This window comes from Salmo salar, chromosome ssa23 (assembly GCF_905237065.1).
Source record: "Salmo salar chromosome ssa23, Ssal_v3.1, whole genome shotgun sequence".
Taxonomy (NCBI): Eukaryota; Metazoa; Chordata; class Actinopteri; order Salmoniformes; family Salmonidae; genus Salmo; species Salmo salar.
In genome coordinates, this window is record NC_059464.1 from 11,522,905 (window position 1) to 11,536,751 (window position 13,847).

The following is a 13,847-nucleotide window of genomic DNA, read 5'->3' on the forward strand; positions in this document are numbered from 1 at the left end:
GACATTGTTAATGTTGTAAATGACTATTGTAGCTGGAAATTGATAATTTTTTTATGGAATATCTACAGTCCTGGCGCCCATGCGCCAGGAGTCCTGAGACTGCATGTGGAGTGAGCATGGAGAGAGATCACGTCCAAACTCCTCTCATGCTGCTGGTGTATTGGTTGGTAAAATGGAGCGGACAGAATGGATCGTACAGAATGGTGGTGGAGGCTCAGGTGAGAGATTTGTTTGCTTAGGAAAATCAGATTATTCCCCAGATATTAAAATCAGGACATTATCAAGGGCCATCCAGTTTCACAGGCATGAGTTACATATGTGTCATTGTGCGGATGAACTGTAACGCTATCTGAAGAAAAAAATGAAGACGCCAGAAGAATGAGTGCCGGGAAGAAGAGGGGTGGTCAACCGTGCCTGAAAATGTATTTAGGTTTGCCGTAAACTTTATTTGGGGTATCCGGTTGATTGTGGGGGTCTGCATACTGAGAAATGCATTGTAATTTAGACAGACTTGGGAAAATATACACTACCTTTAAAAGTTTGGGGTCACTTAGAAATGTCCTTGTTTTAGGAAAAAAAAGCCATTTTTTTTTGGCCATTAAAATAACATCAAATTAATCAGAAATACAGTGTAGACATTGTTAATGTTGTAAATGACTATTGTAGCTGGAAACGGCAGATTTTATATGGAATATCTACATAGGCGTACAGAGGCCCATTATCAGCAATCATCACTCCTGTGTTCCAATGGCACGTTGTGTTAGCTAATCCAAGTTTAGCATTTTAAAAGGCTAATTGATCTTTAGACAACCCTTTTTCAATTATGTTAGCACAGCTGAAAACTGTTGTGCTGATTAAAGCAATAAAACTGTCCTTTAGACTATTTGAGTATCTGGAGCATCAGCATTTGTGGGTTCAATACAGGCTCAAAATGGCTAGAAACAAAGACCTTTCTTCTGAAACTCATCAGTCTGTTCTTGTTCTGAGAAATGAAGGCTATTACATGTTAGAAATTGCCAAGAAACTGAAGATTTCGTACAACGCTGTAGTCAGATTAAGCAGATGCTAAACTACAGGACTGTTTTGCTAGCAGACTGGAATATGTTCCGGGATTCTTCCGATGGCATTGAGGAGTACACCACATCAGTCACTGGCTTCATCAATAAGTGAATCGATGATGTCATCACCACAGTGACTGTACGTACATACCCCAACCAGAAGCCATGGATTACAGGCAACATCCGCACTGAGCTAAAGGGTAGAGCTGTCACTCTTAAGGAGCGGGACTCTAACCCGGAAGCTGATAAGAAATCCCGCTATGCCTTCCGACAAAGCATCAATACAAGACGAAGATCAAATCATACAACACCGGCTCCAACGCTTGTCGGAAGTGGCAGGGCTTCCAAACTATTACAGACCACAAGGGGAAGCACAGCCATGAGCTGCCCAGTGACACGAGCCTACCAGACGAGCTAAATTACTTCTATGCTTGCTTTGAGGCAAGTAACATTGAAATATGCATGAGAGCATCAGTTGTTCCGGATGACTGTTTGATCGCGCTCTCCGCAGCTGATGCGAGAAAGACCGTTAAACAGGTCAACATTCACAAAGCCGTAGGGCCAGACGGATTACCAGGACGTGCACTCTGAGCATGCGCTGACCAACTGGCAAGTGTCTTCACTGACATTTCCAACCTTTCTCTGTCTGAATTTGTAATACTAACATGTTTCAAGCAGACCACCATGGTCCCTGTGGTCAAGAACACTAAGGTAACCTGCCTAAATGACTACCGACCTGTAGCACTCACGTCTGTAGCCATGAAGGGTTTTAAAAGGCTGGTCATGGCTCACATCAACACCGTTATGCCAGTAACCTTAGACCCACTCCAATTTGCATACCGCCCCAACAGATCCACAGAGGATGCAATCTCTATTGCACTCCACACTGCCCTTTCACACCTGGACAAAAGGAACACCTATGTGAGAATGCTATTCATTGACTACAGCTCAGCGTTCAACACCATAGTGCCCTCAAAGCTCATCACTAAGCTAAGGACCCTGGGACTAAACACCTCTCTCTGCAACTGGATCCTGGACTTCCTGACAGGCCGCCCCCAGGTGGTAAGGGTAGGTAACAACACATCCACCACATCGGCGTCCACATCACCAACAAACTAACAAGGTCCAAATACACCAACACAGTCGTGAAGATAGCACGACAAAACCTATTCCCCCTCAGAAGACTGAAAATATTTGGCATGAGTCCTCAGATCCTCAAAAGGTTCTACAGCTGCACCATCAAGAGCATCCTGACGGGTTGCATCACTGCCTGGTATGGCAACTGCTCAGCCTACGACCGCAAGGCAGTACAGAGGGTAGTGCGTATGGCCCAGTACATCACTGGGGCCAAGCTTCCTGCCATCCAGGACCTCTATACCAGACAGTGTCAGAGGAAGGCCCTAAAAATTGTCAAAGACTCCAGCCACCTTAGTCATAGACTGATATCTCTGCTACCGCACGGCAAGCATTACCAGAGCCCAAGTCAAGGTCCAAGAGGCTTCTAAACAGCTTCTACCCCCAAGCCATAAGACTCCTGAACATCTATTCAAATGGCCACCCGGACTATTCGCACTGCTACTCTCTGTTAATTATCTATGCATCTCTGTCTTTTCTTCACGCAAATGATGGGGATTTGGGCCCATTCCCGAGAAACCAGTTTATCCTTCGCGGATACAGTCCTTAGCCATGGTATATTGGCAATATACCACAAACCCTGAGGTATCTTATTGCTATTATAAACTGGTTACCAACATAATTATTATATTGTTAAAATTCCATAGGTCATATTATTGTGTTAATTCACAAGTTGAATCAGGTATGCTAGCTCTGGAAAATCTGGGGTCCCTGAGGAGAGGTTTACAAACCACTGATTTAGGTATCAGTTCTCAATTGACATAAGAGAGTCTTTCACATGACACCATCATTGACCATAGTCATAGTTCATATCTAATGGCATAACACAACAGATTACATAAACTGGAATGTTACTCTCACTCATGGTTAAAATAATAGAACTGTGCACCAACCACTCCCCAAAATATTCAAATGAGCCGCTGCCCCAACATTTTAATTAGCACTAAAGGCCATGATACACTAGTATTTTTTTCTTGCAATATTTTTGAGCAACTATTTTACATTTGAAAAATAGCAACTTTTTATTATCTGGGGTATCTTGATCGGCAGTGACACATAGTGGGCAATGTTTAGGAATCCTCCAAACAGAGCCCAGATATTGGTCATGTGATCAGTCTGCTCTTCCAAAATATTTTTGAAAAAAATGGCGATCGTTTTTGAGCTCAAGCGAGAGAAAATCAACTCCAATATTGGAGTAAAATGTTGGCCATTCATGTCTCATATGTTGCTTATTTTATCATGATACGTTAATACATACATACTGTGTTCAGTTTCAAGTTGATATATGAAGTCTATAATTCATGTCCATGTTGCTTATTGCGCATCAGTGCTCCAGTGTCTCATACCCCACTCCAATGCCAGCTAAATTGCTTGGCAATATTGCCCCCCAAAATTACCAATGTATCATGGCCCTAAAAGAGCAAATAACCCTTTTGTGAACTGCAAAGAACCATTGAAGGGCTCAAAGGGGTTATTTGAGTCATTATGGTTCCACATAGAACCATCATCTTTCCCAAAGAACCTTTGAGGAAGCCTCTTTTCTTAGTGTGTGCCTTATCGTTTAAAAAAAAATCCAGATTTAATCTTCTAATATGAGAGCCTTGCCTCCAAATGGGACATAATTCAGCCAGAATATCCTCTGAGAAGTGTCAGAGGGAATATGGAAAGACAGGCCTGCTGATGGTGGAATTAACATAATTTGCAATACAAAGAAATGTCTACCGAAAGAAGATAGCATAGCATCTGATGGTAGGTATAGCCTGCGTCTCAAATGGCACCCTATTCTCTATATACAGTATGTCCCAATGGGCCCTGGTAAAAAGTAGTGCACTATATGGAATAGGGTGCCATACGGGACGTACACGCAGACCAGAGAGGGACCTTATGCAGAATGTGTGCGCTATTATGACATCCTGTCTGTCGCCGTTTTTTGGAAGACTCTTGTTTCCTGTCTATCTGAAATGTCATCTTCAAAACATATCATTTTAAGACAAGCTGGAATTATATGAGTTCTCTCTAAATACTTTAATGCTAATGCTGATAAGTTTATAAGCTCATATGATATTGGTTTCCCCTTTGGTGGTCAGTTGCAATTTTTCATTCATCTTTAGTAAAGCTTTTCTTTCTTTAATCTCAGGCTCTGCAGTTGTTCGACATTATATATTGAGAGGATTTTTAGGCCTTTGAGGGAACAAATTGCTAATAACACAATGGTACTGCCATCCCTGGCTCACTGGTTCATGATAGCTCTCTCTTTGTACTGGGCTCAAAGAAAACCAGGGAATGTATGATTCAGCATCAGCCAAGATACTACATCCAAGATACTTTCGGTCCAAGATACTCGCTCAGTCTCACTGTGATACTAATCCATGTTGATTCATGAGCAATATGAAAGTTATTCTTGTTAAATCAGAACGGAAATTTAAAAAGTCTTTCTTTCTACACAACAAACTAATTGCAACATGAAATGGCCTCATTATTATATGGGGATTGGAAAAGACCTGTCACAGACCATGAAAAAAATAAAAGTTTGAAAGCAAAGAATTTTGTGCTTTTGGCTGTCCTTCAGCTCACAGTTTTTTCTCTTCTATCTTTTCTTCTCCCCTTCTTTCGCTGAACTTTCCGTCTGTCACTCCCACTCTCTTATTACATCTGGTAGGGATCTGTGATCTGGAGTGACTGTGGAGTTGCTGTGGCTCCTCTCTATCCTGTTATGTGATTGTCTCTGGTTCGACTGGACACCAGACTACATTTGTCACTGCTAACCTCCCTCCATCAGAGAAGGTAAAGAATGCATGTATTGTATAGATATGCTGTAATTATGTAGGCATCTATATTATATATGCTCAATATGTGCTATGTATTATGGACTGGCTGTGTATGAATTGGTAACGTGCCACCAATCATATACTAGAAAAGGACTGTCTGTGTATGGACTGAGTGGCAGTATGCGAATAAGTGAATAATAGTAAGCTGTACAAGTGTACAGCTGTCCAGATGTGTATGAGCTTTTACAGACTCACCTACAACTTGTATAAAAATATATATTTTTGACAGCTTGTGAGTCATTGATTCAATGTTGTTGTGTTTTTTATTTATTTTTATTTTTAACGAGTCCTTTAGGTAGGTGTGAGAACATGATGTCTGTTTATGAGTAGTATTATGCATGTGGGGTTGAATATGCTCCATTTGTTACAGTCGTGGTGTCTGGTACGTGTGTGGGGATATACTCAGGATCACATGTGTAGGTTTGCATGGTTTTTAATTGTATTTATTTTATCTGATGTGAACACAAACACTTGGCTGGTGTTCAGACACACACACTGTGAGGCTCCGGGGTCTGGCACACACAGGCTCCGGGGTCTGACACACACACACACACACACACACAGTGCCTGTAAGGAACTTTTTCCTGACTGGCCATAGGACCAAAACACTTCTCTACTGGGACACTTTCTGCCTCCTGGGAGAATAATATCACCATTACAATGCCTTTATTGTTAAAAAACAACAACATATTTTGTACATTTTTCACTCGACTATATGGAAAATAGAAAGTTACAGTATAGAGAACATGCTGGGTGCTGTAGGTCAACCCATATGATCGTCACAATAAATGAGAGAATGGATTTTTTAAATACGCCAAAATAGGAACATAATGTCTATCACTAAACATTTTCAACACAAAAGCAGACGGTTTAATCTTGTCCCAGACAATACACGTTCTGTCCTCATTAGCCTGCTGTTTCGCCAGGAGGCCTGCTGTTCTGACAATGTAACCAACTTTATTTTTTTACACGCACTCTTTTTTTAAATCTCACGTCCTATGAGCTACCTATTCTATATACACACATACACTTTTATGTTTGGTAATCTATTTTTCTGTCTCAATAGCACTTGCCTCTTTAGTACCATTGCTTGAAATCCTCTGTAAAGCTGTAAAAGAAAATAGGAAATATTTGTCCTTGGTCACTGATTATAGTTAAAAAAAAATATATATCCATTCATTGATTTATCACACTGTTATATAGACCCATCTGATCATTGGTGCTTCTGGGCAGCTGAGGTATCTGAGGTAGCTTGACCACCAGGCACGACCAGCAGACATGACCAGCCCCAGGAGGTCTCTCTTTCAGGGCCTGAGCGTGCTGCTCCTGGCCTGGGCTCTGGTCCACTGCCAGCCCCCTCTGGAGCCACAGAATGAAGAGGAGAAGGAGGAAGAACCCATGGAGGAGACAGAGCCAGAGATAGAGACCTTTACAGTCCCGGCTGTAGTGAAGGCCGAGCCGGTTGTATGTCCAGGGGAATGTACCTGTACAGAGGGAGCGGTGGACTGTGCTGGGGTTGACCTCATGGACTTTCCTAGTGAGCTGCCTGAGAGCACACGCATTCTCTCGCTGCAGGTGGGTCACACACACCCAACACAACACCCACATTCTCTCCCTACAGTTGGGTCTCAGACATCCATTAGATACATCAGTCAGACTTGACAGACACTCCCAATACCTGATAGATCTTGTTACAGGTGGATCACACACCTAAAACCCGATAGATCTTTCTTCATAGGACTGATTTAAAGTTTAAAGCACAAAAGTGAGGGCTGGACATGTCCAGGGTAGGAGTACGTTTCCCTAAGTCAATCAATCATGAATGAATGAAGCGTTGCTGTTCTGCCAATAATACTTTTGCCTCCTCTTCGTCTCAGAACAACCAGATAGAGGTAGTAACCATTGAGGACCTGACACGTCTGCAGCAGCTGGAAACACTAAACCTGCAAAACAACTGTCTGACCACGCAAGGTAAAAACCAGACAGAGACTTAGAGAGAACTAGGTAAACCCGACAGAAACTGAGAGAGACAGAAATTTAATCTGAAAATAGCCAAGGGAGAAAGTGACAGACAAACATTAGTCTGACCACGCAAGGTAAACCAGACAGAGGGACTTAGAGAGAGAGAGAGAAAATCAAACGAAAATAACAAAGGACTTAAGAGGACAGAGATCTGAAAGTAGCTAGGGGAGATACAGACAGACAGACATTTAGTATGGTTGGAAGTTGTTCAATTTGTTGACGACAAACTGTGGGAGCTCTGTTAGTGTCTGTTGGTGTCCTGTTCTCTCTGGGATTCACTGTCTAGGTCCATGTCGAATTGGAGCCTCCAGCTATTTTACTGGTTTGTTCGTTTATTCTAAACCCCATTTAGCTTTTGCAGAAGCAGCAGCTACTCTTGCTGAGGTCCACAAAAAAAACACAAAACATTGATACACTGATAGATAACAAAGTGATAACTGGCTCAGGCCACAGTGTACTGTGCATTAGTTTGGGCCGCTAGAAAGTGTCATGTCCCATTTCAATCTTCAGGCCACTGCATAACAGTCAGTCACACAAATTTGAAATAAAACGATATGTAAACAACACAACACAAAAATAATAAAAACAATACAACAAAATAATTGTGTGCATTAGAGTGTGCCTGTGTGTTCGTGTGTCTCCTCACAGTCCACGCCGTTCCATTTGTTTTTTGGGGGCGACAGGTAGCCTAGTGGTTAGAGCGTTGGTTCAGTAACTGAAAGGTTTCTAGATCAAATCCTCTAGCTGACAAGGTAAAAATCTGTCATTCTGCCCCTGAACAAGGCAGTTAACCCACTCTTCCCCGGTAGGCCGTCATTGTAAATAGGAATTTGTTCTTAACTGACTTGTTGTTGTTTAATGGTAATTTTGCTGTTTGCTTGAGTAATTGGAGATGGAAGGGAATGGCTCTGTGTGTTGCCATGATATTGTTTTGGACTTGTGGCATATGTATGGGTGTCTGAACTGAATGTTATTTGATTCTTTTTTTAAATTTAACTAGGCAAGTCCGTTAAGAACAAATTCTTATTTTCAATGATTGCCTAAGAACAGTGGGTTAACTGCCTTGTTCAGGGGCAGAACGACAGATTCTTACCTTGTCAGCTCGGGGATTCAATCTTGCATCCTTTCAGTTACTAGTCCAACGCTCTAACCACTAGGCTACCTGCCGATTATGCAGACAACATAGAATTTCTGTTACAGTAAAATTTCTCATGAAAACTAGAAGAGAAGCAGTTAATCCCTCGTCAACCATCAACCAGGAAAGACTGGCATGCATGTTGTTGATGTTAGTTCTGTATGTGCAGTTAAAAGTGCTAAACTTAGGATTAAAAAAAAGCATTGTAATTAAAAAAAAAATCCATAATATATCTGGTGCTAATAGTGGAATGATAGTGTTTAACAGTATTACTTACCCGCCAGTGTTGTGATTGGCTGTGATATTCGCCTATTGAGTTCTCCCGCCGGAGTGGCATCTGTTGTCAAACTGGGAAAGCTGTTCTGACTTTGTGGATGTGTTATCTAGTGGAAATTGCTGGTTGCAAAAAGTCTACACTGTTCGCTCAATTTCAGTATATGTGAGAAAACAAGTACTGAATAGTGTAGGGAATCATTGTACCATCGTAATCGCTGTGAAGTATATTTTTAATAACAAAAAATAAGCTGGTAGACCAAATCCGCTGTTTGAAGCTGGCAGTGGTGGAAAAAGTACTCAATTGTCATACTTTTTCACCTTTATTTAACCAGGTAGGCTAATTGAGAACAAGTTCTCATTTGCAACTGCGACCTGGCCAAGATAAAGCATAGCAATTCGACAACACAGTTACACATGGAATAAACAAAACATACAGTCAATAATACAGTAGATCAAAAGAAAACAAAAAGTCTGTATACAGTGAGTGCAAATGAGGTAAGTTAAGGCAATAAATAGGCCATGGTGGCGAAGGAATTACAATATAGCAATTAAAACACTGGAATGGTAGATGTGCAGAAGATGAATGTGCAAGTAGAGATACTGGGGTGCAAAGGAGCAAGATAAATAAATAAATACAGTATGGGGATGAGGTAGGTAGATAGATGGGCTGTTTACAGATGGGCTATGTACAGGTGCAGTGATCTGTGAGCTGCTCTGACAGCTGGTGCTTAAAGCTAGTGAGGGAGATATGAGTCTCCAGCTTCAGTGATTTTTGCAGTTTGTTCCAGTCATTGGCAGCAGAGAACTGTAATGAAAGGCGGCCAAAGGAAGAATTGGCTTTGGGAGTGACCAGTGAGATATACCTGCTGGAGCGCATGCTACGAGTGGGTGCTGCTATGGTGACCAGTGAGCTGAGATAAGGCGGAGCTTTACCTAGCAGAGACTTGTAGATAACCTGTAGCGAGTGGGTTTGGCGACGAGTATGAAGCGAGGGCCAACCAACGAGAGCGTACAGGTTGCAATGGTGGGTAGTGTATGGGGCTTTGGTGACAAAACGGATGGCACTGTGATAGACTGCATCCAGTTTGTTGAGTGTTGGAGGCTATTTTATAGATGACATCACCGATGTCGAGGATCAGTAGGATGGTGAGTTTTACGAGGGTGTGTTTGGCAGCCTGAGTGAGTTGATGCTTTGTTTCTATATAGGAAGCCGATTCTAGATTTAATTTTGGATTAGAGATGCTTAATGTGAGTCTGGAAGGAGAGTTTACAGTCTAACCAGACACCCAGGTATTTGTAGTTTTCCACGTATTCTAAGTCAGAGCCGTCCAGAGTAGTGATGCTGGACAGGCGAGCAGGTGCGGGCAGTGATCGATTGAATAGCATGCATTTAGTTTTACCTGTGTTTAAGAGCAGTTGGAGGCCACGGAAGGAGAGTTGTATGGCATTGAAGCTCGTCTGGAGGTTAGTTAACACAGTGTCCAAAGAGGGGCCAGAAGTATACAGAATGGTGTCGTCTGCGTAGAGGTGGATCAGAGAATCACCGGCAGCAAGAGCAACATCATTGATGTATACAGAGAAGAGAGTCGGACCGAGAATTGAACCCTGTGGCACACCCATAGAGACTGTCAGAGGTCCGGACAACAGGCCCTCCGATTTGACACACTGAACTCTATCAGAGAAGTAGTTAGTAAACCAGGCGAGGAAATCATTTGAGAAACCAAGGCTGTCGAGTCTGCCAATAAGAATGTGATGATTGACAGAGTCGAAAGCCTTGGCCAGGTCGATGAATACGGCTGCACAGTAATGTCTCTTATCGATGGCGGTTATGATGGCGTTTAGGACCTTGAGCGTGGCTGAGGTGCACCCATGACCAGCTCTGAAACCAGATTGCATAGCGGAGAAGGTACGGTGGGATTCGACATGGTCGGGAATCTGTTTGTTAACTTGGCTTTCGAAGACCTTCGAAAGACAGGGTAGGATAGATATAGGTCTGTAGCAGATTGGGTCTAGAGTGTCACCCCCTTTGAAGAGGGGGATGACCGCGGCAGCTTTCCAATCTTTGGGAATCTCAGATGATACGAAAGAGAGGTTGAACAGGCTAGTAATAGGGGTTGCAACAATTTCGGCAGACAATTTTAGAAAGAGAGGGTCCAGATTGTCTAGCCCGGCTGATTTGTATGGGTCCAGATTTTGCAGCTCTTTCAGAACATCAGCTATCTGGATTTGGGTGAAGGAGAAATGATGGGGGCTTTGGCGGGTTGCTGTGGAGGGTGCTGGGCAGTTGACCGGGGTAGGGGTAGCCGTAGAGAAATGCTTATTGAAATTCTCAATTATAGTGGATTTATCGGTGGTAGTGTTTCCTAGCCTCAGATCAGTGGGCACCTGGGAGGAGGTGCTCTTATTCTCCATGGACTTTACAGTGTCCCAGAACTTTTTTGAGTTAGTACTACAGGATGCACATTTCTGTTTCAAAAAGATAGCCTTAGCTTTTCTAACTGCCTGTGTATACTTGTTCCTAACTTCCCTGAAAAGTTGCATATCACGGGGGCTATTCGATGCTAATGCAGAAAGCCACAGGATGTTTTTGTGCTGGTCAAGGGCAGACAGGTCTGGAGTGAACCAAGGACTATATCTATTCCTAGTTCTACATTTTTTGAGTGGGGCATGCTTATTTAAGATGGTGAGGAAGGCACTTTTAAAGAATAGCCAGGCATCATCTACTGACAGGATGAGGTCAATGTCATTCCAGGATACCCCGGCCAGGTCGATTAGAAAGGCCTGCTCGCAGAAGTGTTTTAGGGAGCGTTTGACAGTGATGAGGGGTGGTCGTTTGGTCGCAGACCCATTACGGATGCAGGCAATGAGGCAGTGATCGCTGAGATCTTGATTGAAAACAGCAGAGGTGTATTTGGAGGGCGAGTTAGTTAGGATGACATCTATGAGGGTGCCCGTGTTTACGAATTTGGGGTTGTACCTGGTAGGTTCATTGATAATTTGTGTGAGATTGAGGGCATCAAACTTAGATTGCAGGATGGCCGGGGTGTTAAGCATGTCCCAGTTTAGGTCACCTAGTAGCACGAGCTCAGAAGATAGATGGGGGGGAAATCAATTCACATATGGTATCGAGGGCACAGCTGGAGGCAGAGGGAGGTCTATAGCAAGCGGCAACAGTGAGAGACTTGTTTCTGGAAAGGTGAATTTTTAGAAGTAGAAGCTCGAATTGTTTGGGTACAGACTTGGATAGTAATACAGAACTCTGCAGGCTATCTTTGCAGTAGATTGCAACACCGCCCCCTTTGGCAGTTCTATCTTGGCGGAAAATGTTATAGTTAGCGATGGAGATTTCAGGGTTTTTGGTGGTTTTCTTAAGCCAGGATTCAGACACGGCTAAGACATCCGGGTTGGCAGATTGTGCTAAAGCATTGAGTAAAACAAACTTAGGGAGTAGGCTTCTAATGTTAACATGCATGAAACCAAGGCTTTTACGCTTACAGAAGTCAACAAATGAGAGCACCTGGCGAGTGGGAGTGGAGCTAGGCACTGCAGGACCTGGATTAACCTCCACATCACCAGAGGAACAGAGGTGAAGTAGGATAAGGGTACGGCTAAAGGCTATACGAACTGGCCGTCTAGCATGTTTGGAACAGAGAGTAAAAGGAGCAGGTTTCTGGGCACGATAGGATAGATTCAAGGCATAGTGTACAGACAAAGGTAGGGTAGGATGTGAGTACATTGGAGGTAAACCTAGGCATTGAGTAATGATGAGAGAGATATAGTCTCTAGAGACGTTTAAACCAGGTGATGTCATCGCATATGTAGGAGGTGGAACAACATGGTTGGTTAAGGCATATTGAGCAGGGATAGAGGCTCTACAGTGAAATAAGACGGTAATCACTAACCAGGACAGTAATGGACGAGGCATATTGATATTAGAGAGAGGCATGCGTAGCCAAGTGAACATATGGGTCCAGTGATTGGTTGGGCTGACTGGGGACACGGCGATTCAGACAGTTAGCAGGCCGATGCTAACAAGCTAAAAGTTAGTAGGCCGGGGCTAAACAAGCTAGCAATTAGCAGACCGGGGCTGGCAAGCTAGCAGTCCGGGTTAGCAAGCAAGCAGTTGGCAGACCGGGGCTAGGGTTCCAAGTAGCTCTAGATAGCTAGCAGGCCGGTTAGCAGAATGGGCCTTCAGCGGACGTCGCGCCTGAGGGGCCTGTTGGAATCCTCGGGCAGATTATGTCGGTATTCCAGTCGTAGAGGATCGGCGGGGTTCCGTGCCCCGTACCGGCAGTAGAAGGGGTCCGGATATTGTAGCCCAGGAGTGGGCTTCGGTGGTAGCACAGGAGCCCTGGCCGAGCTAGCTTCAGGCTAATTGGTGCTTGCTCCGTGATGGAAACGCTAGCCAGGAGTAATCACCCGGGATTGCGGTTAGCTTGTTGCGAAGATCCAGATGAAAATGTTCAGAGTTTGCGGTAGGAATCCGGGGATATGGGGAAAAAAATATATAAAATAATAATAGGTCCGTTATGCTCTGGTTTGAGTCACGTTGTTCGAACTGGCGAGAGCTTTCCGAGCTAAAGGTTAGCTGATGACCGTTAGCAATGGTTTGCTGACTGATAGCTGGTAGGTAGTTAGCTGGCTAGCTTCAGTTGAGGGATTCCAGATCCGAAGTAAATAGAAATACTTTAGAAAGAAAAAAAACAGATCCACGCCACATTGGGTGAGGCGGGTTGCAGGAGACTATTTAAAAGTTGAGGTTTAGGAAAATATTTTAAAAAGATATGCGAAGAAAAAGGATGTAAAAAGATATATACAAGGGACACGACAGGACAAAGACGTCTGACTGCTACGCCATCTTGGAAATATACTTGAGTAAAAGTTCTAGATACCTTAATAGAAAATTACTCAAGTGAAAGTAACTCAGTAAAATACTACTTGAGTAAAAGTCTAAAAGTATTTGGTTATAAATGTACTTAAGTACAGTGGCAGAAAAAGTACTAAATTGTTATACTTGAGTAAAAGTATAAGTCAATTCTACATCAAATTCCTTATATTAAGCAAACCAGAAGGCACGATCTTCTTGTTTTTAAAATTTACGGACAGACGGGCACACTCCAACACTCAGACATAATTTACAAACACATTTTTTGTGTTTAGTGAGTCTTCCAGATCAGAGGCAGTAGGGATGACAACTCATTACATTGATAGGTGCATACATTTGAACCATATTGCTGCCCTCCCTGAGCATTCAAAATGTAACAAGTACTTTTGGGTGTTAGGGAAAATGTATGGGGGTAAAAAGTACATATGTTCTTTAGGAATGTAGTGGAGTGGAAGTAAAAGTTGTCAAAACTATAAATAGTAAAGTACAGATACCCATAAAAAAACGAC

General features: G+C 43.0%; 1 protein-coding gene across 3 annotated transcripts in view; it reads left to right on the forward strand.

The window, feature by feature from the left end:
- The first annotated feature begins 4,837 nt into the window (after nucleotides 1-4,837).
- LOC106584060 (podocan) overlaps nucleotides 4,838-13,847 on the forward strand; it is a 31,208-nt gene continuing 22,198 nt past the window's right edge. Inside the window, exons 1-4 of one of the 3 annotated variants that reach the window (XM_014168883.2) lie at nucleotides 4,838-4,976; nucleotides 5,391-5,436; nucleotides 6,224-6,595; nucleotides 6,898-6,991. In XM_014168883.2, coding sequence (XP_014024358.2) covers nucleotides 6,299-6,595; nucleotides 6,898-6,991 — 391 coding nt within the window. In that variant the 5' untranslated portion in view covers nucleotides 4,838-4,976; nucleotides 5,391-5,436; nucleotides 6,224-6,298. The remainder of the gene's footprint in view (nucleotides 4,977-5,390; nucleotides 5,437-6,223; nucleotides 6,596-6,897; nucleotides 6,992-13,847) is intronic. The other 2 variants (XM_014168884.2, XM_014168885.2) reach the window with 2 other exon arrangements.